This window comes from Nyctereutes procyonoides, unplaced genomic scaffold (genome assembly GCF_905146905.1).
Source record: "Nyctereutes procyonoides isolate TBG_1078 unplaced genomic scaffold, NYPRO_anot_genome, whole genome shotgun sequence".
Taxonomy (NCBI): domain Eukaryota; kingdom Metazoa; phylum Chordata; class Mammalia; order Carnivora; family Canidae; genus Nyctereutes; species Nyctereutes procyonoides.
This window is the reverse complement of record NW_026575155.1, coordinates 6470691-6497317: the sequence shown is the minus strand read 5'-3', so window position 1 is coordinate 6497317 and position 26627 is coordinate 6470691. Positions and strand designations below refer to the sequence as shown.

At 37.1% G+C, this 26627-nt stretch overlaps 1 protein-coding gene across 10 annotated transcripts in view; it reads left to right on the top strand.

The window, feature by feature from the left end:
- The window catches only part of SYNJ1 (synaptojanin 1), a 91875-nt gene that overhangs the window by 10868 nt on the left and 54380 nt on the right, over positions 1-26627 (top strand). For all 10 annotated transcript variants that reach the window (XM_055313348.1, XM_055313352.1, XM_055313350.1 and 7 more), the window contains exons 3-7: positions 12573-12659; positions 14170-14437; positions 17630-17855; positions 18946-19029; positions 24762-24823. In XM_055313348.1, coding sequence (XP_055169323.1) covers positions 12573-12659; positions 14170-14437; positions 17630-17855; positions 18946-19029; positions 24762-24823 — 727 coding nt within the window. The remainder of the gene's footprint in view (positions 1-12572; positions 12660-14169; positions 14438-17629; positions 17856-18945; positions 19030-24761; positions 24824-26627) is intronic.

Sequence of the window (26627 nt, the reverse complement as noted above, 5' to 3'; positions counted from 1 at the left end):
TATTTTGTTGGATGAGTTTATCATTCTCTTGGAGAATAGGTGGAAAGTATAGTTTACCAGACTTGTAGATGTTGCAAAGCTGTGTGGGACTGATACAGAGCTGGGTAGAATAATTGCTTATGTTGGATGACACAATTGAAATCTAAGGGAATGGATTGGAACACACAAAATGAACATGAACTTTCTGTTGCGCTGGATCAAACTGAGTTTTTCGTCCTTTCCTGATTCAAATGCTGTGGCTGTAGGGGTTTCATATGCAATTTGCATTGGGATGTTGATTAGCAAAATAAGGTAGAAATTACTATCATTGTCTAGGTTTCCATGATACCCCAACCTGTATGGTGGCTACACAGTACAGAAAGGTTGAAATAGATACTGGGTTTATAGTCGCATCGATCTCTGCACTCCCTCAAACCTGCTCTTCCCTATATTAGTGGATTGCAATCCATCCTGCCTTGTTGTTTAAACCAGAAGAATCATTCTCTACATTTCCTTCTCTCCAACTTCACACGTTCAATCTACTACCATGTCCAGTGTACTCAACCTTCTAATTTCACTGAGAATCCATGCAATTCACCATTTTAACTGGTTCTACCACTGTCAAGCCACTATAGTCCCTTTCATGGACCATTACTATAGCCTCCTTAACTGATCTCCTTGTTTCCACTCCTCTTACCCACTGTCCAGTATCTTTAAAAACAATTTAGATGATTATTATTTCCCTGATTAAAACCTTTTTGTGGTTGACCACTGACTTAAAATCCAAGCTCTTTAAAATGATCTGCATTAAATCATTGAGTCCCTGCCTCCCTCTTCAGTCTTAGATTATTTTGCCTCTTGATTTTTGTGTCCCAGCCACTTCGGCCTTCTTTTAGTTCTGAATGTACCAAATTATTTCTGATCTCAGAGCCTTCACATATGCTGTTTATTCAATATTTATTTTAAAAAATACATTTACTCATGCATGTAGAAAAATACAGAAATCATAAATGTAGAATGTGATGAATTATTAGAGTGAACATATCCATGTTACCACTGCCAGGTTGAGAAATAAACATTACTGGCTTTCTAGAAGATTCCCTCACATTCTTCCCCAATTATTATCTCTACCATGATTTGCAGAGATATTCACTGCCTGATTTCATACAATCACAGATTAGTTTTATCTGGTTTTTAACCTAATGGAATCATTCAATATGTATTCCGTTGGATCTGGCTTCTTTCAAAGTTCTATATGAGAGATTATCCATGTTGTAGCATGTTGCAGTAGTTTTCATTGTCAAGTAGTATTCCATTGTATAATTTTTCCAGTATTTGTTCTGTTGACATTTATTTCTAATTTTTTCTGTTATGAATGACACTAGTATGACATGCTTATCCGTGTCTTTTGGTGCATATATGTACACATTTCTGTTGTATATATTTTTAGGAATGGAATTTCTGGGTCATAGAGTATTTGTATGTTGCCTGGAATGTTTTTATTATTATTGTTGTTATTATTATTATTATTTGCCTGGAATGTTTTTACCTCCACTCTTCATTTGGCTAGCTTTCTGTTTATTCTTCAGGTTTCCTTGTAAAGGTCACTTCTGCAGGCAGGCTTATCCTAACCGTTGCTCTTCCCCTAACAATTTTAAATGAGTTCCTCCTGTTGTAGTCTATTGGAACTCCATCATAGTACTTACTATCACTTAGAATTTTGCATTTGTGTAGTTATATAATGGCTATCTTCCCAATGGAAAGTATTAGAACACTGACTTTATTTGTAGAACTTTGCTAGAGTCCTGGTACATAGTAAGCATTCAGTAGACTGGTTACATGAATGAGTGAAAGGTTATTATTATTTTGAAATGTTGTCAAGATTGGGATTTGCAGTTTATACAGAACATTAATTTGGATAGTTTAATGTCTTTCAGCTGGAATTTTAATTATTTAATTATACAAAGAGAACCTTTTCCTTTTAAAATAATTTTTGTTTTAATGTATGGTAAAATGGAAAGTGGCTTTACTGCCAGGTAGTTATATGATCTTGAATGAATCACCTAAACTCTTAGTGTTTTTTCCTTTTGAAAATGAGTAGCTTGTTTTGCATGATCTCCAGGATCCTTTGACTAGAGGCTCTCTCATTCTACACCAAAGTGCTACCTGTATGCAAATAAGCTGACCACAAACTGCAGTGCATGCAACCACAGGCAAATTGTGATTCTAGGAAGAGCATGCTAATTTGTAATCTTGTTTTCACATTCTTAATGACTTTCTTTAGTTTGGTCTTATCAGCTGAAGAAAGTCTACTGCCCAGCTGGAAGGTTTGAGTCACAGTAGAATGTTGACATTGGGTAGCAGGACCTTCATTAGGTAGCTTAATTGTTTAATTTGAATTATTGTAATTCTAAGAAGTCAGAGAAATTTTCCTATAAACTTAATCCTCAATACCATTTAAATTTAAAATAAATGACTTTGTAATTATCTTGTGATCTTAGGTAATAAGTTAATTTTGTTTCTTTCTGTTCAGATGGTAGAGTTAGCAGTGCAGGTCTGATCACCAGTTATTCTCTGTTTAGTAAGCCTCTGTTTTAGAGTCACACTCATGAAAATCAAGAAATAGGTATATGATTATGTTTTCATCTGACTTTCTATAGATGATGTTATGCTTCATTATTTGCCTAACATTCTAATTTGAGAAGAGAAGGTGTGATACCAATAATGCTGAATAATGCCAGTTATGTCATATGATATAATCCTACAAAAGCAAGCCACTCCAGCAAAGGAGGGTGCTGAGCAATGTGCTAGAGGACAATTAGTATGTTAAATTTTGATGAAGACCAATTGATACATGTATACTTTTGAGTGTTTTCTGTAGTCTATAAATAGATCACCTCTTCAGCTTCTATTTTCATTACTTTCTGTTGCTTCAGTAGGAAACATAGGTTAGGCCTCCTTGCTGTCCTGAATTTGTTCAGTTAAAAGAACTTTGAAAGCAGTACAGAGCTAAAACAGCTGAGTGAGTTAAGTCACTTGAATAAAGGTGTTGGATGTCACTACCTCATGGCTTAGTGTAGTTTTCAGTATTCCTCAACCTCTCCTGTGATGAGCCAGGGCCAGCTTATTATTCCCCAAGACTGTTTTCAAGAGAGGAGGATACTAAAGCTAACTTATTTAGGATGAATGGAAGGAAAACATTTATGGCGGAGTACAGCATTATTTACCCTTCCTGGGGTTTCCATTCTGGAATCGCTGAGTTTTCCTTTCCAATTTATTATACATTTATCATTTGATGATTATATGATGGCCTTAGATTGGGCTATGAGGTCATTCTTTTTTTTTTTTTTTTAAAGATTTTATTTACTTTATTTGAGAGAGCATGTGCACCTGTGTATAGGAGGGGGGCAGAGGAAGAGGGAGAGAGAGAGAATCTCAAGCAGACTCCACACTGAGTGTGTAGGTGGACATGGGGCTCTATCCCACAACCGTGGTGAGATCATGATCTGAGCTGAAATCAAGAGTTGGTTGCCTAACCACCACCCAGACACCCCCTACGGGTCTTTCTAAAGGCTGTAGGACTTACAGCTTCCTTTCAAGTTCTAAAAGTCCAGATGCCCATTGAGCTTTTGATTAGTATACCTTTGGTCGAAGGTAATTGGAGGAAAGTATCTCTCAGATTACTTAGAATTCCAGTAGCCCCTGCTCTCACTGACTGGCCAGAGTTATCTTGCCTTCTCTTCTTTCTAAACTTATCCAGCATACCAAAGAATGTTGTCAGAATAAGTTTTTTTTTTATCATTTTATTTTGGGAAGTATCAAACATGCATCAAAAAAGGGAGACTAATGTCATTGTACTCCATGTATCTGTCACCCAACCTCCATGATTATCAACTCATGGACACTTGTGTTTATCTATATCCCTATCTACTAGGTCCCCCTCCCCATTTATTTCAAAGTGAATCCCAGATGTCATGTAATTTCATCTATAAATATTCTTAGGAGAATAAATGTTGGGTAGCCTGGGTGGCTCAGCGGTTTGGTGCCTGCATTCGGCCCAGGGCATGATCCTGGAGACCCGGGATCAAGTCCCACATCGGGCTCCCTGCATGGAGCCTGCTTCTCCTCTGCCTGTGTCTCCCTCTCTTGCTGTGTCTCTCATGAATAAATAAATAAAATCTTTTTTTTTTTAAAGAATAAATGTTTATGGCACATATTTTCTTTTGTTTTAAATTCTATTCTGTGCCTCTCTTGCTGTGTCTCTCATGAATAAATAAATAAAATCTTTTTTTTTTTAAAAAAAAAAAGAATAAATGTTTATGGCACATATTTTCTTTTGTTTTAAATTCTATTCTATGATCTTATTCGTATTCACATACTTACTAGGATTAAAGTCAGAGGACCTTCAGATGATCAGTTCTATAGAGGTGTGGATATATTGTAAAATAGCCCCATATTCTCCGGGACTGCATGTTTGCATTAGATGGTAAATTAAGAAAAAATTGAAAGCACAAGTGAAAGGCAGTGTTGGGTGTGACAAGGGAAAAAAGAGCTTTTCTCTTTCAGATAAGCCTTAGAGGAAGTTGGGTACTGTTGAACCCTGAGGTATTCCAGTAGTAACTTGGGGAGTCAGGCCCTGCCTTACTTTACATGTTGAACAGATAAGCCAGAGAAGTCCAGCCTTTTTTTTTTTTTTTTTTTTTAGTCCAGCCTCTTTTACCTGAGTTGAGCTGCTATGGGTCTTGATGATGGTTAGAAATCAGTAACTTTTAAAAAGAAAGGTTTGTTTTTCCTAGCATCCTGTTTGCTTAACAACATCAACATGAACAGAAGAAAAAAAAATACAGAGCAGTCTCTTCCCCTGATTGAAAACCCAGTAGATACCTTGAAAGACAGCCCCAGGGGCAAGGAGGAACCTGAACCTCCGAATCACCACACCTGCTGAACTCTCATTCCTCTCATTCTTTCACTCTGTTTTCCTTGGGGCTCTCCAAACATCCTACCATTCCATAAACTCCACTAGTTTAAGTCTGGTTAGAAATCATTTAACAAGGCCTGTGTTGCCCACTCCCAACCTCACACCCCCAGAGACATCCACCATAGATAGACATCATATTGGAAAATTTCCAGATGTCACTGTGAGGAAAAGTCAAACTTTAGAGCATTCAGGTGCTATTGGTAGTAAGGTTAAATGTTTATCTTTTTCTATATTATTTTAAAACTCACAGCACATTCCCCTCTGTGCTATAACCTCTTAATTTGTTTTGGTCTATTAGATGAATACTTAACAATCTCAGTGTTCAGCATCTCTGGTTAGGTTGGTATTGTGTTGAGATAAAAAGAAATGAGGGCACCTGGGCACTCAGGTGGTTAAGCAACTGACCCTTTGATTTCAGCTTAGGTCATGGTATCAGGGTCATGAGATGGAGCCCCTGTTCTGGGTTCCCCATTCAGTGAGGAGTCTGAGGACCCCCCCTTCTCTCCTGCTCTTCTCCCCATTTGTGTGCTTACGTGCTCTCTCTCTCATTCTCATAAGTAAGTAAATAAATCTTTTTTAAAAAATGAGGCCATTTCTGTTGCTGTTCGTATACAGGGAATGAGGTATAAAATAACGAGAAGGAAGATTTACTTCCGGCATGATCAAGGAAAACATTTGAGTTAGGTATTGAAGGATGGGTAATATTTGGAAACAGAGAGATGACTAAACGGTGTTCCAGATGGAAAGAACATTGTGAACAAAACAATGTGGAGCACACAGAAGGAGCCACCCATTATTCATTTTTTATTCATTTTGGCTGCAGTGTAGGACACCAGGGGAAAGTATGAGGAAAAAGGAAAGATGGGGATGAGTGAGTGAAAATTGGTACATTTTGTGTTTTATCTAAAGGTTATACACAGTATTTTAAAGTACTATGGCTTTTTAATTTAAGTAATCTCTTTGTAGTGGAAGATTCCCAAACTATTTTCCAGAATTAAAAGTTACCAGAGAAATAGAACAATAATTAAGTCTCTCCCTCTTACATCATGTACTTCTATTTCATGGAGTTTCATAAAATAAGAGAATTCTTTCCCCATTAAAAAAATGTTTGGGGAGGAGGTAACATGATACTGTAAGCATTTATCTTAGTGCTTTGTAGAGATAAAAGCTTCTTAATTTAGGAATGTGCATGTGTTTAAATTTTAGTTTTGATGGTTACATTTCATTTTTTTTAATTTGAAGCAGTGTCAAAGATACAGAAAAGCTGAAGTTCAGTACAAAGAACTTTTCTCTGATTTATTGGAGAATATTGCTGACATAATGTTCAGTCACCCACAAATACTGTTACTTATTTCCTAGAAAGAATTGCTCCTTCATAACTACAATATAACCATAAAAAAGTTAACATTGTACATCTGTCTAATCCTCAGACTCCCTCCATTCAAGTTCACCAACTGTCCCAACGACTCATAGTAAAACGATCCAGTTCAGATTTATCATTTTATTTGTTGGCCTCCCTCTTTATTCCCTTTAAATCTGGAAAAGTTCTTCAGTCTTTGATGTTTACGACCTTGAAACTTCTGGAGATGAAGGCCAGTTGTTTTGTAGAATGTACCTCACTTTGAGTTTGTCTAATGGTTCCTTGTGCTCAGATTCGGGTGATATGTCCTGGCAGGAATATTACAGAAGTGGTGCTGTGTCCTTTCCATTATATCTTCCTGTCAGGGGGCACACAGTTTTGACTTGTCCCATTACTGTTGGTATTCATTCTGATTATTTGATTTAGGTGGTCTCTGGCAGACTTCTTGTATAAAAAGTGTTTTGAGGTAAGGTACTTCAAGAACGTGTAAACTTCCCCATGACTCATCACACTTTCAGTTGATGGGCTTATTCAGTGGGTTGTAATCTGTTACTATTATAATTTGTTTTGATGCTTCAGATTGTTCCAGATTTCTCTAGTAGACGCCCCTTGAAGCTGGCTTCTTATTTCTGTGACATTTCTCCATTATTCTTTGAGTATTCCTGTTGTGACACAAGAATATGTTCCAGGCTCCTCTTGTCTCTGCCTTTGCCCTAGAATAGCCATTTTTCCAAGGAATCCTTAATAGTGGACAGTGGTATTAGAAAGCAAAGTCTGGGTGCTAGGTGTGGCCATTGCTATTGGAGTACTGCTGATCTCAGGCCCTGTCAATGGATAGAACTAAGGAGAATGTGTAATTATGTGTGAATATATATATATATATATATATATATATATATATATATATATATATATAGTTATACACACCCATTTATATCCATGTCTGTCCATCTGTCTATCTAGAAAACTAGGAGTTCACATTGGTAACTCCAATTCCTATCAACACTGCAGTGCCCGTTCTAGTTTTCTCTCCTTCCATATTTGTACACTCATTCACTGACAGTGAGGAACCTGGTTCCCATTTTCCTGATCATTCCCCTTATAATCAACCACTTTCCTGTTGCCACTGAAGCCACCTCCACTGTGTGGGTGCCTTCCTCAGCCTACAGGGCCTCCAGCACCCTTCCCTGGGCTTCCCTTCAGTGCACCCTGCCCTCCCCACCCTGCCCAAGCTTCAACCTACCATACCAGGCCTCTCCCAACATCCCTGGGTGGGCACCACCCTCCTCACCCTACTGAGACTTGTCTTATCCCAGGCTGTCCTCCCCCCAAACGAGTGCCCTCTCTCCCTGCCTCTGGCTTCAAATCCATGCACAGAGCCATTGTTCTTACTCTGCTTGGGCTCTGACAACCTGCAAAAGACCTCCCTCAGTTCTACCCCAAACCTCTGAAACATATATGGAAGAATAGGAAAACATCTACAGTCCTTTACATAAAAAAATGTTTAGGAAGAAAACACTATGTTCTCTTAGGGAATTGAAAGTATCTGGAATTAAAATTGCATATGGCTCTGAAATTTCATTCACAAATTCATTTGACATAATATCTTTGAACTCCTATCGAGCGCCGGGCACTGAGCTCTGCCACTGGGGATAGAGCAGTGAGCTAGGCCAAATCCCTTCCTTCCGGGGATCCCTGGGTAGCTCAGCAGTTTAGCGCCTGTCTTTGGCCCAGGGTATGACCTGGGGTCCCGGGATCGAGTCCCACATCAGACTTCCTGCATGGAGCCTGCTTCTCCCTCTGCCTGTGTTTCTGCCTCTATGTGTGTGTGTGTGTCTCTTATGAATAAATAAATAAAATCTTAAAAAAAAATCCCTTCCTTCTGAAGCTGCATTCTTTGACTGGGGCTGTTTAAGAAGTTATCAGTTTGTTAGTAACAAATTGATCACCTCTCTAACCCTGTTTCCTCATGTCAGATGGAAATAGTCGTAATTTTGCTGATGGGATTGTTGTGAAAATTGAATAATATGTGTTAGTTACTGTCATAATCATCACAGAAACAATATACAGATACTTCAACTGCAGCATCATTTATCACTCTAAAACTTATTTTAAAATTTCATTTAATAGTTTGAGGAGAAAGCAAAACGTTCCTGGGAAAAAAAGTGATATCTGCTCTTCAAATTATTTTTCCTTTCCTTAAGGAGCATACTTTTATCTAGGAATAGGCACTTTAGTTTAAATTGTATGCCTGTGTGTGTGTGTCTGTCCTGTTTCCTGAGTCTTAGAATAAAATATAAAAGTGTAAATGAGCAGCATGACATTTGTTGGCATGTTTGAATCAGATGACAGTTTAATAGGTTTTCATGGGGCCTGAGAGACACAACATACTCATATATTTGGAGCACAGTCAATGAAAAGATAATTATTATACATGACTAGAAGAGTGACCATTTTGTTTCATAGTATTTAAGTGATAAAATACCTTTTTTTGTTTTTAAGGAAAGGTGATGGCTTAATACTAACAATACAATTTCTTTTTAATCTTACGGCTGCTGGTCTTTGAACCTAAATAATGATTGCTGTTGAAACTGATACATCTGGTAATATCTATATTACTATATTAGTGATGGTATTTAAATACATACAGCATGTATGCTCTAAAACTAACATTTGCCCTGGAAGCCATGCCTTCTGTCATCAGAGATGTAACAAGTCTCTAACGTTTGCTTTAATGTACATGTGGTACTCTTAAAGAGGCAGTATTTAGGGATAGGATCCTGATTTACTTTATAAAATATAATTAAAATTAATGTGACATTTTATATTTGTGTCATTTGTCATTTAATGTTAGGAGTAACAGTTACTTAAGCATATGTTGTAATAAGGAGAAGAAGAACTCTGGGAATGCAGAAGGAAATACAAGTCCTCAATTTTAATGGCTGGGTGAAATCTTACTCTCTAATTTTGTATAGGCAGCTTTGATAAAGGTAAAGGCCTCACTGAATAATGAGCATGCTGGAGAATTATGACAGTATTAAATTAAAATTGCATATGGCTCTGAAATTTCATTCACAAATTCATTTGACATAATATCTTTGAACTGATTAATTGAGTAATTTAGTTTTTGCCTGTGCTGCCAGCTAGCAGAGCACAACTCATTCCAAGGCAGAAGTGGGTTAACTAGGAAGAAGGCTTATGAGTAGATAGTCCAAAAAGAGGTGACTCGGGCAAGGAAGATGAGATTGATGAAGTTTTGGAATATAGGTGAGTTTTGGTGGGGTGAGGTCCAGAGCCAACGACCAGGAAAGAATTCTTGAGACGTCTTTGGTGCAAAATGGTGGGGTTTTTGTTTGTTTGTTTTAAGATTTTATTTATTCATTCATGAGAGACACACACAGAGAGAGAGAGGCAGAGACAGGCGTTCCAAATGGTGTTTTTATTAAAGCACGGGGACAGGACCTGTGGGCAGGAAGAGCTGCTGCCCCGGGCCTGTGAGGAGTGACTGATCATATACCTGAGAGTTGGGAGGAGTTTGAGGATAGCATACTGTCTAAGGAATTCTGGAAGCAAGGTTTCCAGGATCTTGAAGGGCCTAGCTATTGTTGGGAAAAGGTCTTTTATTACCATCTAATAAAACCTTAGTCATGAGACCCTTCGGAGGTATATTGGTGTGCCATGTGCTTGGGGGATGATTGCCAACATGTATCTTGGGGGGGTTTAGAGATAAAGGAGGTTTCTAAAGGAATTTTTATATGTTAAAGTAGACTTACAGGATCCTGGGGGTCGGGCTAAGATTTTCTGCCCTTAGCAAAGTATTAACATGGATTGAGGCAGTTGAGTCAGTAGAGGAATGTCCCTCTGCCTGCTTCAAGACTTGTCAGTGTGCTGCCCTGGGCTTGTGCTTTGTCCTCAGATAGTCCTCTGTTCCCTCATCATATCCCCCCCGCCCCCCCCCCCCAACAATTAGAACCCTGGAGAAGAGCTTGGGGCAAAGGAAAAGTTCTCTAATACAAAGTACTAAGGAATATTAGGCAAAGTAGTAGGCGGGGAAGATAGCCCTTTTGTTGGCTGTAAAGATTGACAAGTTGGAAGGCATGAAGGATCTGATGATATGCTTTCCTTTTCTTTTCTTTAAGATTTTATGTGTTTATTAGAGGGAGAGAAAGAGCACAAACCAGGGATAGGGGCAGAGGGAGATGGAGAAGCAGGCTCCCCACTGAGCAGGGAGAAGAGTGGAGCTCTACTCTGGGCTTGATCCCAGGACCCTGAGATTCTGACCTAGGCAAAGGCAGACGCTTAACCTACTGAGCCGTCCAGGGGCCCCATAACATACTTTTCTAATGTTGAACACATACTGTTGCCAAAATGTATTATAATTCTATATTGTAGATGAATGAGGAAAGGAGAAAAGGGACAGACACAAGAGATTAGGGTAAATAAGGAATGAACCAGTCAGTCAGGAGGTGAGTTGGGGAGTGTGGAATACAGAGTGGAAAGGGAGAACAGTAAAGAAGGAAAGAAATAGAAGAGAAAGGACAGAATGAGAAAGAGAATCACATCTTTCTGGATTTGTAGACTTTAGAATTATTTGGAATTGTCCATTGAGTTACAAGTTATGGCTTAAATTTCTTCGGGGTTTTTGGTAAAATTTTTAATATTTGCTAAGAACTGGGAAGAGTTTTCCTTTAAAGTTTCAGGATTTGTTTTTGTTTTTCAACAGAGCAACCATAACACCTGACCTAGGGATATTATTCTGTGGATTGTATTCATCAGCAAGATAACATTAACTTGATAGCAGAAGAAATGAATCAAGACAAAGGTGCAACTGAAGATATCGTTCCTCTGCTAAACTCTGTAGTCAAGCGTTGCTGTTAGCTTTTATCATTTAAACATTTGTCATCTTCTATGTTTCAAGCACTATTCTAAATGTCAGGGATAAAAGGATGCATAGGACAACATTCTTGCCTTCAAGGATTGGGCTGGTTAATGGGAAAGAGAAGTGATGGGTCTATTTAAAATGTTTTGACAACATGAAGAGGGAGCTCTGTGAAAGAAGTGTGCCTGTAGAGGTTAGAGAAAGGTTTCCAGAAAGTAACTTTGTGTGATGTTTACATAAGGTGGTCAGGTGGAGCCTTGTAGGCAGAAAGCTAGATTGCTGTGCAAAGGTGCAGGAGTGTAAAAGAGTGCTATGGGGCAATTAGGGACAGTTTAATGTGATGAGAGCATGGGGGGGGGGCGGAAGGAGGGGGAAAGTAATTGAAAAATGAAGCAGAAAGAGGAGGTTGAGGCCACATTCTGAAAGATGACTGGTGAAGGAGTTGGATGTTGTCTACTAGGGGTGTGATAACACAGGGCACTGCTGGTAGTAGACATGGGCAAACAGGTGAGTGGGACAGAGAAGATTCAAAAACAATCTCCAAATAAATAAAATCTTAAAAAAAAAAAGGGGGGGATGCCTGGGTGGCTCAGTCAGTGGTTGAGCGTGTGCCTTCGCCTCAGGGCGTGATCCCAGAGGTCCTGGATCGAGTCCCGCATCCCGCGCCCTGTGTGGAGCCTGCTACTCTCTCTCTGCCTATCTCTCTGTGTCTCTCATGAATAAATAAATAAAATCTTTAAAAACAAAAAAGTCTCCAAAGCATGAGTATTATTTAGGGCAGTACTTCAGATCATTGGGAGAGGCTGGATTTATTCATCAGTGGTGCTGGAAAAATTTGTTGACTCTTTGAGAAGGACAATTAAGTTACTAGCTGAGAAAATCTTTTATTTGATATATTTATATTAAGAATATCAGGTTTAGGGATGCCTGGGTGGCTCAGTAGGTTAAGCATCTGACTCCTGATCCCAGTTCAGGTCTACATCTCTAAGTCATGAATTCAAGCCCTGCATTGGGCTCCACACTGAGCATGGAGCCTACTAAAATAAAATAAAATAAAATAAAATAAAATAGAATAGAATAGAATAGAATAGAATAGAATAAAATAAAATAAAATAAAATAAAATAAAATAAAATAAAATAAAATAAAATAAAATAAAATAAAATAAAATATAAATAAAATAAAATATAAAATAAAATAATAAATAAAATAAAATATAAAATAAAATATAATAAATAAAATATAAAATATAAAATAAAATAAATATACACACACACATATACACATATATATGTATGTATATGTATGTATGTTGTATTTAGATTTTTGTTTGAAACTCTGGCTTTATAACTAAATAACCCTGGAACTTTTTTTGTAGCATCTGCAGAAAAAGAGGCAATCAAGGGTACATACTCCAAAGTACTGGATGCATATGGACTTTTAGGTGTTTTACGATTAAATCTTGGTAAGTTTATTATTCAGTATAATTAATAATCTTTTTTATCTCTATAAATTCTAAGGATTTGAGTGATTGCTTGTATATCATTTCATATTCCATATTTGAACTAAAAGCATGGTAACATCTTTTAAACCCTAATTATGCTAATCTTGGGAAAATGTCGGTTGAAAAGGCATGTGACATACTCAAGCTGTTGTGATTTTAAGTTTCAGAGACATTATCCTATATGAACACTTTAAGATTGGTATCAGTTGTTAAAAGCCAAGTGAGTGGCTTTTAAAATCAGGGCATTGTCTTTTTTGTTTGTTCCAGTGCTTTAAGAAAAGACGTCTTAGAACCACACTGATTGCTCTGGTTTATAGTAGAAAGGACATCTGCTTTGTATTTAAAAGGTCTCAGCTTGAGTCTATCCCTGCCACTTAATGTCACCGCAGGCTGCAGAGTAACCCTTGTGATTGATTACTGATTACTGGTTTGACTGTAGCTGCGTAGCTGGAAGTGTGGCCCTAGGCCTGGTACCAGTCTGTGAACCATTTTGTTATTGGTATGTAATGAGAATAAGGAGCTTGCACCATCATGCAAATCAACACATGGCTCCCTTGGTTGAGTCTTACTATGCAAAAAAAGTCAGCTAAGCTGAACAGTGAATTTAGTGAGGTAATTGATTTCCATTCTGGAACATGCACCTTTCTCACTGTGACAGTCCATGGGCCAACTTTGAGGAGGACTGGTGTAAAGTGGAGATTCGTCATTTGTTATGAATCTATCACATGTAAAGCACTATGCCTAGGTGCTTAGCTAATATTGCCTCAGGTAACCCTCACAGTCCAGTGAGGTTTATTTTAATCCTGGTTTGTGAGGGAGTATATCTCAGGTTGGTTCTGTTAGCACACTAAAGTTGGTCTAGATAATAAGTGGCAGAGCCAAGATTCAGGGCCACTTCTGCCCGTCAAAGTACACCACCGCTGAATTTCGCCTTCATGCTAATTTCATGGGATTTTTGCCAAAATTAGTGAAAATATCTATGAAAGTTTTTGTAAACCAAATTGCTTTATAAATTGTTATCAGGGGATTTCTGTTCATATGTCAACTACAGCAGCTCACATTTATATTTTTTCCATTTCTTTCAACTGTGCTATTTACAAAGAGCTCCCACATTTATTGTCTTATGTGGATTTCCTGACAATCATAAAGGAAAGATGGGGAAGATAACATATAGATTATTTTTTTACTTGATAAATTTTTTTATATCAGATTAATCAAAGGAATAATTTCATCAATGTGAGATTATTCTGTTAATGTTTAAATGGTTCATGGATCTAAATGTGTTTAATCAAGGATTTTTTTCAACTTTTGCAAAAATCCAGTTGTAAATGTAAACATGTCCATGTCAGTTTAAAATAAGCATGCTGTCAGATTTTAAAAGTTGGAAACATGACAAGAAAGTTGGAGGAAATTTTGAATAACTTGAAAAATATTGGGACTTTTCATCTGATGAATTCTTTGGTTTTTGCAGGTGATACCATGTTACATTATCTGGTTTTAGTCACCGGATGTATGTCTGTTGGAAAAATTCAAGAATCTGAAGTTTTCCGAGTTACTTCTACTGAATTCATATCACTACGAATTGATTCTTCAGATGAGGATCGCATATCCGAAGTGCGAAAAGTTTTGAATTCAGGAAACTTTTATTTTGCGTGGTCTGCATCTGGAACCAGTTTAGATCTAAGTCTTAATGCACATCGTAGCATGCAAGAACACACAACTGATAATAGATTTTTCTGGTGAGTTTGTGTTAACGTTTTTTCCCTTGGTAATCATGTGCTTGCTGTGCAATAGTTTGGTGATTTGGTGCATAGTGTGTTCATCAGTTATTTCCAGAGATAGCAAGGATGGACATTGCTGATTGAGCACCCCACTGTCTCCTGCTCCAGAATCCTCAGCAGAGCATCGCAGGCAGCCAGTGTCAGTTTATTGAAGTTCCCATGTGACATGTGACATGCAACCCTTTTGCTCTGCCCAATCTAAACTGACCTTTCATTTCTGAAATATATTTAAGATATTTATTTTAAAATTAAGAATGAATTAGTTGTAATCAAGTTGTGATACTCATATTTACTGTTCATAGTTTGAGATCTTGTTTCTGGCAGTACTGTTTTTCCTTTTTTTTTTAGTACTGTTTTTCTAAGACAGCATTGCCTCATTATTTTTAATTTAAAGGTAATAGGTGCATAATCTTGATTTAAGAGCAATGGACTGTGAAGAAGTGATATGCTAGGATAAAGTTTAGTACTATAATAAAGTAAAACTTAAGTAGGTAATGGATATTTCATGATTATGCATAAACTGTACTGTAGTATGCACAAAAGGTAAGCACATGTAACTATAATTAGTGCTGCTTTATTGGAGCTGACCAGTTTTCTAGGATATTGTTTCTCTTGTCCACAGTCAACATTGCTGTAGACATTTTCCCCTAACATCATGTAGTAATTATATTTCATTATGTTTGCACGTCCTAAGACCGCAGTCCAGGACTCTCTGCCCTTGGGTCTCCCTCAGTAGGTCAGATTCAAGGTGTTCCTCCTAGATATTTTCTTTTCCTCCCACTTGCACCATCTACCTATGGTCCTTGAGTGGCTCGTTTAGTCTGACCTATCTGTCTTGGGTGTCAGAGGGCTCAAAGTCAACAAAACCTTAGGATAAGAAACAAACTTTAGAGGAAGCTTTTTAGTTAATGTGCAAGTTTTTTGGCCCAGCATAGTAATACAGAGGAGAAACGAGGCAGAATGAAAAAAAGACTCCAGCATCCTAGAGACTTGGAACCTCACAAAGGAGGAGACAATGAAGGGCTGGGAAGGAAGGGTTAATGGGGCAATTAAGTGAGCCTAGTCAGCCCCACACTTTTTCTGATGGAAGAGACATCGAAATCCCTGAAAAGTTAAGGTGGCGCAGATGGGCAGGGCAGTTGCCCTGACTTTTTTCTCCCCACTCTGGTCATTCTAACCCCAAATATCTTAGATTAAGAGAGAAAAATTTTCTTGCCAATAATTAGAAGTTTAAGCAGGTGTGGATGCATTGGCTCCAATGATCAGCAGTTAAGCACATTTGCTAAGTTTAACCAGTAGGAGTAATTTGTTTATTTCATTTACTTAAGGGTGGAGGTGGCAACAGTTTACCTAACAGACTGAGGGGGTTTATTTTTTTTTTTTTAATTTTTTTTTTTTATTTATTTACGATAGTCATACAGAGAGAGAGAGAGGGGCAGAGACACAGGCAGAGGGAGAAGCAGGCTCCATGCACCAGGAGCCCGACGCGGGACTCGATCCCGGGTCTCCAGGATCGCGCCCTGGGCCAAAGGCAGGCGCCAAACCGCTGCGCCACCCAGGGATCCCCTGAGGGGGTTTATTGAATAGGAGACAGGTTGAACAAAAGGGAGACTAAAACACCAAAAATGAGTTTTGGTAATTTTACACTTTCTACAATTTTTCCGAGGATTGGCATTCTTGAGCTTCACCTTGCATAGAAAAATGAAAGCTTTATGAATTTATTATGCATACTCTTGTAGCTTAGTAGAAATATTTTCCAGGATACAGCCAAGTAAGTTTTGTTTCCAGAGTCACAAACACCTATCACAAAAACCCCACTCATTTATTCCTTTGGAGATTTGAAGCTGCAGCCCGTTGAGAGTTGTTTATGAATTTAAATAGAATTAAGACAGCAATTCATTGACAGCAAAGAAAAATGAAAACTGATGGTAGAGGGAGAAACTACCTGAACAAATACATAGGATCCCAGTTGTATTTAAATGGAGACAGGTATGTTGCTTATACCTCTGCCATGACATGGGACTCTCTATGGTATCTGGACATACTGGATCACAGTCATTTGAACTTCACCTCAGATCAGTATAAGCAATAGGAGAGTATGGAGGCTTATGTCATATTTTGAAAATACTTAATGGCCATTGGATTGAGTGTTAGTCTAATAGTAATCTCACCATTCACTTACGTAGATGGTTTATCAGAACTGCACGTGCCCACCAGCTGTCTTATCTCTACCATCGCCTATACCTTGAGGAGGAGGGCTGGGCAGCTGCTGGTGTAGCAGTAGTGCTGTGTATTAATGAGACTAAGACAGTGAGATAGTGCAGAGTACTTAAGAAAAATTTCTACCTAAAACAGGAGAGTTTTAAAACTTGAGAACCAAGCTTCAGTATTATAGAAAATTCACTTTTATGAGACTCCTGGTTATCTGAAAAGCCAACCAGTAAGTTTTTCTGCACAACAATATATTTCCCTTGGTGATAAATTGGTCAGGATATTCCATATGCATTCTTTGGAGAGCTAGAGTTCCAGTATAGAGCCCAGAAGAGGCAGTCAGCAGGATCAGAAGGTAGCCAACCTGGCAGGATTCCAGCCCCTCTCCTTGCTTTAGCCATAGTGACTCAGCTCTGGTGAGTTTCCTACTCATTGGGCTTCTGTATGTTTATTTTAATAAAACTTTTTGCCCTGAAAAAATTTGAAAACGAGGCCCCCACTAAACCATTCAGAGTAATGGAAAAATCTAGACATGTATTAATATGGTAGCTACTAGGTCAGTTGGCTATTTAGAGCCTTATTAAAGTCGAACATTAAGAGTAGAGCTTTATAAAGTGGGGTGGGAATATTTGTATGAAATCCTTTTTTTGGGGAAAGTTAAGTTATATATACATTATATGAAAAGACAACAGAATGGAGCACAGATAGTAAAAACATAAAAGATGTTTCTTTTCTTTGAACCATAGATCATATGCCGGAGGATCACATTTTATAGCCCCATCTTCTGATTCCTAGCATGGTAAATGTAAATGAATTGACTTATTTGTAGGGCCTTTTAATTGAATGACATTAAATTAATGTTTCAGGAGCACTGTTTTAAAACTTATGCTGTGTTATCTGGTACTCAGTAAGCTAATGAGTTGTTTTTTTTTCTGCTAGGAATCAGTCTTTGCATTTGCATCTCAAGCACTATGGTGTGAATTGTGATGACTGGTTATTACGCCTCATGTGTGGGGGAGTAGAAATCAGAACAATTTATGCTGCTCATAAGCAGGCAAAGGCTTGCCTCATTTCCAGACTCAGCTGTGAACGAGCTGGGACCAGGTTTAATGTCCGGGGAACAAATGATGATGGTCACGTTGCTAATTTTGTAGAAACAGAACAGGTACATAGTGTTTTATATTGCTTGATTCATGTATTAGAAGAGAGGCTCAGAAAATAATAGATCCATAGATTTCTACTGGATTCAAAACTCCTTTTCACATCTGTAATGTCATTTTGTGGTTGTTCTTGGCTGCTTACTAGCCTTAAGAAAGACTTCCCTAAGACAAACTTATTTATAAACAAACTTCGGTATGACTCTTCAAATGAGTAACAAGATTTTTACTAATTAGCATGTTGTCAGTGCTATACGTTTTGGTATTGAATTTAAAAATCCTCAATTAGAGAGCTAGATAATTTAATAAAATGTTTTGTGTGAAATTAAATAAAAAATAAATAAATAAAAAATAAAAAAAATTAAATCAAACCCAGTTCTTAAAGGTAGATATATATACCAACTAAAAGTAAGTTATGACATTTGCAGTTAGAGAAAGGCAGATACCGTATGATTTCACTCATATGTGGGATTTAAGAAACAAAACGAAAAAAGAAACAAACAAAAAAAAGTGCTCTTAAATACAGAGAACAAATTGGTGGTTGCCAGAGGGGAGGTGGGGGGGTGGGGCTGGATGAAATAGATGAAGGAGATTAAGAGTACACTTATCTTGATGAGCACTTAGAAATGCATAGAATTGTTCAATCATTATATCATAGGCCTGAGACTAATAGAACACTGTATGTTCATTATATTTGAATTAAAAACATTTTTTTTGGCTCTGAAACTATATTATTGTACATTCAGGCCTCCCCCCAGCCCAACTCAGTACTTCAAATTAGTTTTAGAAAACAGAAAAAGCTAAAGAAAAAAAAATAAATATAAAAGTATGTGTGTAAAATATTGAGATTCAGAAGGCAAACTAAAAATTGTGATTTTTATGCTTATATTTTTACTATTTTTTGGTTAATTTATGGAAAAACTATCACTAGTTAAGAGAAAATCACACTCATTTGGTGGCCTCTTCTGGATATTTTGTTAGGACAATTAGATGTGAGTTGGTTATGAGATAAAACTAGCATGCAAGAGATGTTAGTATATTTGTCTTTGTAATGTAGTAACTTTGTGGAAATATTTTATATGTTATTTTTCTCTGTAGGTTGTATACTTAGATGACTCTGTTTCTTCTTTCATACAAATCCGGGGATCCGTTCCATTGTTCTGGGAGCAACCAGGGTTGCAGGTATCTGTACAACATTGTTTTGTCTTGCGTTTTCTCTTGAATGTTTTCTAACCTCTCAGGGTAGTTCATTACTTCATTAGTTAGTTATTCAGTTTAGTAATATTAGCTAGATGCACAAATGAGGGTATAAATACAAGCATTCTTGGAATTGTCTTAGGTATTTTTGTTTAATATTCTTTCAGATGTCCATAGAAATTCAACTGCTGTTTTTAATATTAAAATTTTAATGTTTCCATAGCACATTGATATTTAGTGTTTCATATTTACTATCTCCGTATCTTTATATAACAATTTTGCCCCTTTAGGTAGGAGAATGTAGTAGTTAAAAAGGCATCTGAAACCAGACTTCTCAGTTTGGATCCTTACTCTGCCACTACTAGCTGTGTGTTCATGGGCAAGTGGTTTAACCCCTCTGTGTCTCAATTTGCTTATCTGTAAAATGGGAATGATAATATTAGTAGTTCCTCTTCATAGAGTTGTAAAGATAAAATGAAAAATATTAAAACCAATGCTTGGTACCCACAGGCAACACTGTTGTAAGGGTTAGCTATTGTTGTTATCAGTAATATATCTGATACTGAACTTTTACTTTATGATTTGTAGGGACCAATCATCTTTATTATGTTCTTTGGTTTGCTTCCTGATGGTTTCTTTTTAATTTTGTTGATATAAATATCTAATCTTTAAAATAAAAGATTTTTTTCATGTAAGTTCATAACATTAGATTGCCCATAATAGTGTGATTTTGCATTTTATTTTTATTACAAAATATTTAGTCCCTAAAGTTTACATTATTTTCATTTTAGGCTTCTAGTGTGTATTGTCTAGTAAGTTTTATGCCTTAGCCTATAGTACTAAGAAAATGGACAGAAAAAAAATCTTGCTTCCTTTTAGCTCACAGCTGGATCTCTTACATTTTAGGATGACTGTTATGGAGATTGATTGCAGGCCAATTGAACCTTTGCAATACTGCAATTTATATAAGATGAGCCAAGAATTAACAAGGATTAAAAGCAGTTACAATTCCTGAGTTCTTGTCCAGAATTTTAACTTACGCAGGTTTTCTCTTTGGCATGTAGGGATAACTTAAGTAGATATATCTCTCGCCAAGTCTCTTTTGGGAAAGAATCCCAACCCTATTCCACTTCCTCTAAACCTTTGTGATCAGCGATGGGTGTTTAAAATATTCAAGAACATTCCTAAAGCCTTGTTTTGATGCAAGGTGAATGCTTTTGCTTTAGAGACAGAGGAGTATAAGAAATGGTAGTGATCTATTTATGGGCTATTTGCCACTCTCTGTGATATTTTATGAGAAGCTCAGAATTACAGTGTTTGACCATTCAAGATGGTCGGATGTTGAGTAGTCACATTGATGGATGAGGCTACCCTCCTCCCTCCTGCTGTGTTCTGTGGCTGGCCCACACAGTTTCTGTCTGGCCAATGTCATCTTGTTTATGGGCTGAGAACTATGGATTTTTAAATCATGCATTTCTTGATAGAGATAGTAATTTTTAAGACGTTGAAACAGTCCAGCAGTTCTACTAAATTGTCATGGAGCTGGCCTATTGTTGTCTTGAGTTGAGGACTGACTAAGTGATTCTCAATTATTTTAGCTTAGTAGTTTTTAAAGTCAGCCTTTTTTGGAACAGGAATGGATTATTTTTATAAATATCTTTTACAGAAAAACATTCTCCCCATCATTCTAAGAATTGGTAATAGAGGGATGAAAATATTTTATCTATTTTTAAAAACTGGAAAATAGACATTCATTTTTAAAAATAAAAAAAATGCCAAGTCCCCAAATTTATTTTCCCTTAGAAGACAAAGAATGGCTTTTGACAGAGACTGGTTGAAAATGTTGTTAGGTATCTTGTGTATTCTCAAGACTGGAATTAATTTTGGGGTTCCTTGGAGTTAGTGTTACCTAATGAGATGTCCTACTTCAGAAGGCACGGGCAGAGAATCCTTAGGAGTTGTTCCTTGACTTGCCTTTTATTCTCCACAGTTAATTCCTCAGAGGTTTTTTAATTGTAAGATTTTGAAGGAATCACCTGAAATGATTAAATACAAATCCATGGCCTCAACTTCATATCAGCTGAAATAGAGCCTCTTGGAATGGGGCCAGCAATATGTATTTTTAACCAGGTTCCCTACCATTCGCATTTGAGAACTTCTGTGTACATGATGCTCTTCTGCTATTCTTTAAGCATCTCTAAGGTCTGTTGACCTTCAAGCAGCTCCAAGCCTATTTGTTCCAACAGCCAGTCCTGAACCAGCAAATGTAGCCTGCCCTGTGACACTTAGCCCAGCGTTCTCCTAGGCACTGGGACTCTCCCTTTCTTTCAGTTCCCACTCCTATCATCCCAGTTAGGGTCTTCTCATTTCTTCTTGCCCAGAAGACTCTCACAGTTTTCTAATTGGTCTCCTCCCAGCTCTCTGGCACGTTTCCCGGCTTTTGATATATTATGTTCATCAGATCTACAAGGTGCCCTTTTCTTCACAATCTGTCTTCCTCTGCTTTCCTCTACCTATCTAACCTCATGCCTTCCTGTCTTCTAACAGGTGTCCTCTGCTCCCCAAATTAAAGTTGTCATCCTTCAATATAGGCCATTCAGATCTCCTTGAATGGAGTCAGTCCCCCCTCCACACTGATCTCTTCATTAAATACTTAATACTTCCCCGATGTATATTATTCTATACTGGGTGTATAGTGTTGTATACTATGAGAGTTTCAAAGACTGTACTGATGCTTCAGAGAGAGCTTACCATCTGTTTGGAGAGGCAGGCCTTTTATAGAAAAAGCAAATGTCAGTATGAATTAGAGGAATTATAGGAGTTGTCATAAGGTGCTACACAAGTAAGAATGATATTTTAAGTGGTAACAACTCATTCATTTTACTTATGACTTTGTTTCTTTGAAATTATTTAACATTTACACTGTTATTCTGACAGTATGTTCTAGCTTAAATTAGCCTTAAAAGATGGTAAACATCATCAGATCTATGTCTAGTATAGTGTTGCACACTCAATTTTTGGTCGAATTGAAGTTTTAGAAATACATGAACATGAAGCAATAATATTGATGGAAAATGATGTCCCATACCGTCCAATTAAATGTTTTTTTAAAAAATATCTTTGATACAACTTTTTTTAAAAATTGGATAAATTTGTGCTTATTTTAAGCCTTAAAACTTTCTGGAGTACTACTTTTATCATAATTAATATAAGAGCTCTTTTATTATAGAATTTTTTTAGGCAATTGTCCTAAAACTTTAGTAATAAAACAATCGAGTTTAACCAATATATTACTATAAGAGTATGATGTGTGGCTAGTTATGTGTTGTAGCAGGATGATGGGGAACAACCCCAGCCATTGCTTGAAAAACAGAACTTGTATTTTGTTTTACCTTCCTGACAGTTGGCAGTACTGTTCAAGATAAATATTAATCAATAGACAAAATGCTAAGTCTTGGATTTTTACAGAGTTATAGACAATTACCTGAGAGTACTCCAATGAAGAGGTATCGACTTCTGCTGAATTTTCTTCAGTCTAAAATGCTTAATGTCCTGGGGTACACATCTTTCAAATTTTAAAATTTTCATGAAGACTACTAAGCACTATAAAGTAAAATTGAATATAGGCATAACTTTAGGCTAATCTATTTCTTATTGAAAAGAAAAAACAAGGGGCATGTGGGTGGCTCAGTGGTTGAGCGTCTGCCTTTGGCTCAGGTCGTGATCCCTTGGTCCTGGCATCCCCCGGTCCTGGGGTTCAGTCCCACATCGGCCTCCCCACAGGGAGCCTGCTTCTACCTCTGCCTATGTGTCTGCCTCTCTCTCTGTGCTTCTCATGAGTAAATTTAAAAAATCTTTAAAAAAAAAAGAAAAAACAGGGGATCCCTGGGTGGCGCAGCAGTTTAGCGCCTGCCTTTGGCCCAGGGCGCGGTCCTGGAGACCCCGGATCGAATCCCACGTCGGGCTCCCGGTGCATGGAGCCTGCTTCTCCCTCTGCCTGTGTCTCTGCCTCTCTCTCTCTCTCTCTCTCTCTGTGTGTGTGTGTGTGACTATCATAAATAAATAAAAATTTAAAAAAATAAAAAAATAAAAAACATTAAAGACAGGATACTGATTATCAGGAGAGTTAGTAGATTGTCTTATCAGGAGAGAAGAATGATGAATGAATAATACTGTTAATTTAATTTTCAAATTGGATGAGCGTGTTAGAATTTATTTTCTTATTTTATCCATTGAACTGCATGACTGATTTGGTAGCCTTCTTCCCATGCCCCTTTATTATTGATTGATTGATTTTTTATTGGAGTTCGATTTGCCAACATATAGCATAACACCCAGTGCTCATCCCGTCCAGTGCCCCGCTCAGTGCCCATCACCCAGTTACCCCAACCCACTGCCCACCTCCCCTTCCACTACCCCTTGTTCGTTTCCCAGAATTAGGAGTCTCTCATGTTCCGTCACCCTCACTGATATTTCCCACTCATTTTCTCTCCTTTCCCCTTTATTCCCTTTCACTATTTTTTATGTTCCCCAAATGAATGAGACGAAACAATGTTTGTCCTTCTCCGATCGACTTACTTCATTCAGCATAATACCCTCCAGTTCCATCCACTTGAAGCAAATGCTGGGTATTTGTTGTTTCTAATGTTCCCATGCCCCTTTAAAGTCACTTTGTCCGGATTAGGGAGAATGAATTCTGGGGAACTTTGATCTCAGAGCTTCAGAGGGAGATGTTTAAAAGTGAAGCTCAGGGAAATAATCTGGTGTTACTTTTATATTTCGTCTTGGCATCTCTTGTATCTTTCTTAATTTTGTCTAATCTTTCTGCTACTCTCCTTTGTGAGAACAGAAAAACTATAACAAAACAGAAAGGCAGATATTTTCCATATTGTTTAATTCTCCTAACCCATATTTTCTGATTCTGTGTGTGTGTGTGTGACTGTGAGACTGCCTTGGAAAGCCTGTTTTTCCAGGTACAGTATTGTTTTTAATTTGTTGACTTGATGTAGGTGAAGTGAATAAAGCATTTAGTGTAACAAAGAAATTTGTAGACCTTGTACTTGTAGTCAGCTTGGAAGAGTAGGAATTTAGTTCAGGAGACCTAAATTCCCATGTGAATTGTTTTTTGGCATTCTGTTGACCTAAGAGGACGAGTTATTTCATTTGTCTGAATTTCAGTTTTTTTATTGCCCAAATGGCAGTAATATGTTAACTTACACAGGGCATATAGTTTGAGTTTTAAACAAGATAATGTATATGAAAGACCTCTTAAAAATATCTTTCATAAGTAAAAATTCTTGTTATTTTGTGTTTTATAACTTCTTTTTTTTTTTTACAACATCATGTTTTTTGTTTTTTTTTTTTTTAAGATTTATTTATTTGAGAGAGAGAGGGCACACAAGCCAGGGAGAAAAGAGGGAGAAAGAGACTCCCCACTGAGCAGCGAGCCCGATACAGCTTGGTCCCAGGATTCTGGGATCATGACCTAAGCCAAAGGCAGATGCTTAACCAACTGCACTCAGGTGCCCAAGAAGTCATGTTTTTAAAAATAAAGGAAAAGGAAACCCTTTGAATTTTTTTAAACAATAATATGAATGAAAATCAATTATTCAATTTACTGTTGTATGTTCAGCAAATGAATTACTACATATTATGAACAGTTTTCCTTTGTCTGCATGTTGGCTTCTAGTATAATTAAATGTATTTCTCTTGTGTAGGTGGGATCTCATCGTGTTCGTATGTCAAGGGGATTTGAAGCCAATGCACCTGCTTTTGATAGGTAAAACTGATTATTTTTACATAATGCTATAAGTTTTGATTAAAAATGTTGTTAAACAGCGAATCTAGTTATTATATTTTACTGATTCATTTCAGCTTGCTTTGGCTGTAAGTAGAATTTTTTCTGACTACTAATTTAATCAGAAGAAAGTGATACCCAGTTTTAGACTTCTGGGGTTGGTAGCACTAGGTTGTGGTCTTGATCTCCTGGCCTTAAAGCCACGTCTTTGGATGTGCTGTCTGATAGGGTAGCCACTAGCCACGTATAGCAATTGAGCACGTGAAATTCAATTTGAGATGTACTGTAAGTATAAAATACAAACTAGGTTTCAGAGACTTAGAGCACAGCAACTTTTTTTACCTCAGCCACGGCAGCTTCTTGCTAGACATGTTCCAAAGCAAGAGAAACAAAAGCAAAAATGAACTATTGGGACTTCATCCAAATAGCTTTTGCACAGCAAGGAAAATAGTCATCAAAACTAAAAGGCAACCTACAGGATGGGAGAAAATATTTGTAAATGACTTCTCAGTTAAAGGGCTAGTATCCAAAATATGTAAAGAACTTATCAACCTCAACATCTCCAAAACAAAAAATCCAGTCAAGAAATGAGCAGAATACATGAACAGACATTTCTCCAAAGAAGACTTACGAATGGCTAATAGACACATGAAAAAATGCTCAAAATCACTCATCATCAGGGAAATACAAATCAAAACCAAAATGAGATACCATCTCACACCAGTCAGAATGGCTAAAATTAACTCAGAAAACAACAGATGTTGGTGAGGATGCAGAGAAGGGGGAACCCTCTTACATAGCTGGTGGGAATGCAAACTGGTACAGCCACTCTGGAAGATTGTGTAGAGGTTCCTCAAAAAGTTAAAAATGGAACTTCCCTACAACCCAGCAATTGCACTACTAGGTATTTATCCGAAGGATACAAACATAGTGATTCAAAGGAGCACATGCATCCCAGTGTTTATAGCAGCAATGTCAGCAATAGCCGAACTATGGAAAGAGCCCAGATGCCCATCAACAGATGAATGGATAAAAAAGGTGTGATGATTATATTTATATATATTACATATATATAAAAAATATAAATATATATTATATGTGTATATACTTGGTTATATATATATATATGTATATATATATATTAGTCATCAAAAAATGAAATCTTACCATTTACAGTGATGTGTATGAAACTAGAGGGTATTATGCTAAGTGAAATAAGTCAGTCAGAGAAAAATACCAAATGATTTCACTGGTGGAATTTAAGAAACAAAACTGATTAACGTAGAGGGAGAGAAGGAAAAATAAGATGAAAACAGAGAGGGAGGCAAACTATAAGAGACTCTTAACTCTAGGAAACAAACTGAGGTTTGCTGGAGGGGGTTGAGTTAGGGAGATGGGGTAACTGGGTGATGGGCATTAAGGAGGGCATTTGATGGTAATAAGCACTGGGTGTTATATGTAACTGATGATTCACTAAATTCTACCCCTGAAAGTAATACTTACACTATATGTTAACTAAATTGAATTTAAATTTTAAAAATATTTTTAAAAATGCAAAATATAAAATATCTTATTAATATATTACATATTGAAATGATATTTTAGCTATATTGGGTTAAATAAAAAATATAAATTATTTTCATTGTTTATTTTTGCTTTTCTTAATGTACCTTCTAGAAAATTTAAAATTATGTTTGTAATTATGTCTGTTCCTGTTATATTTCCTTAGGATGGCATTGCTCTATAACACCTGGAATGGTTAGAAGCTAGAGAGAAAAAAACCCTC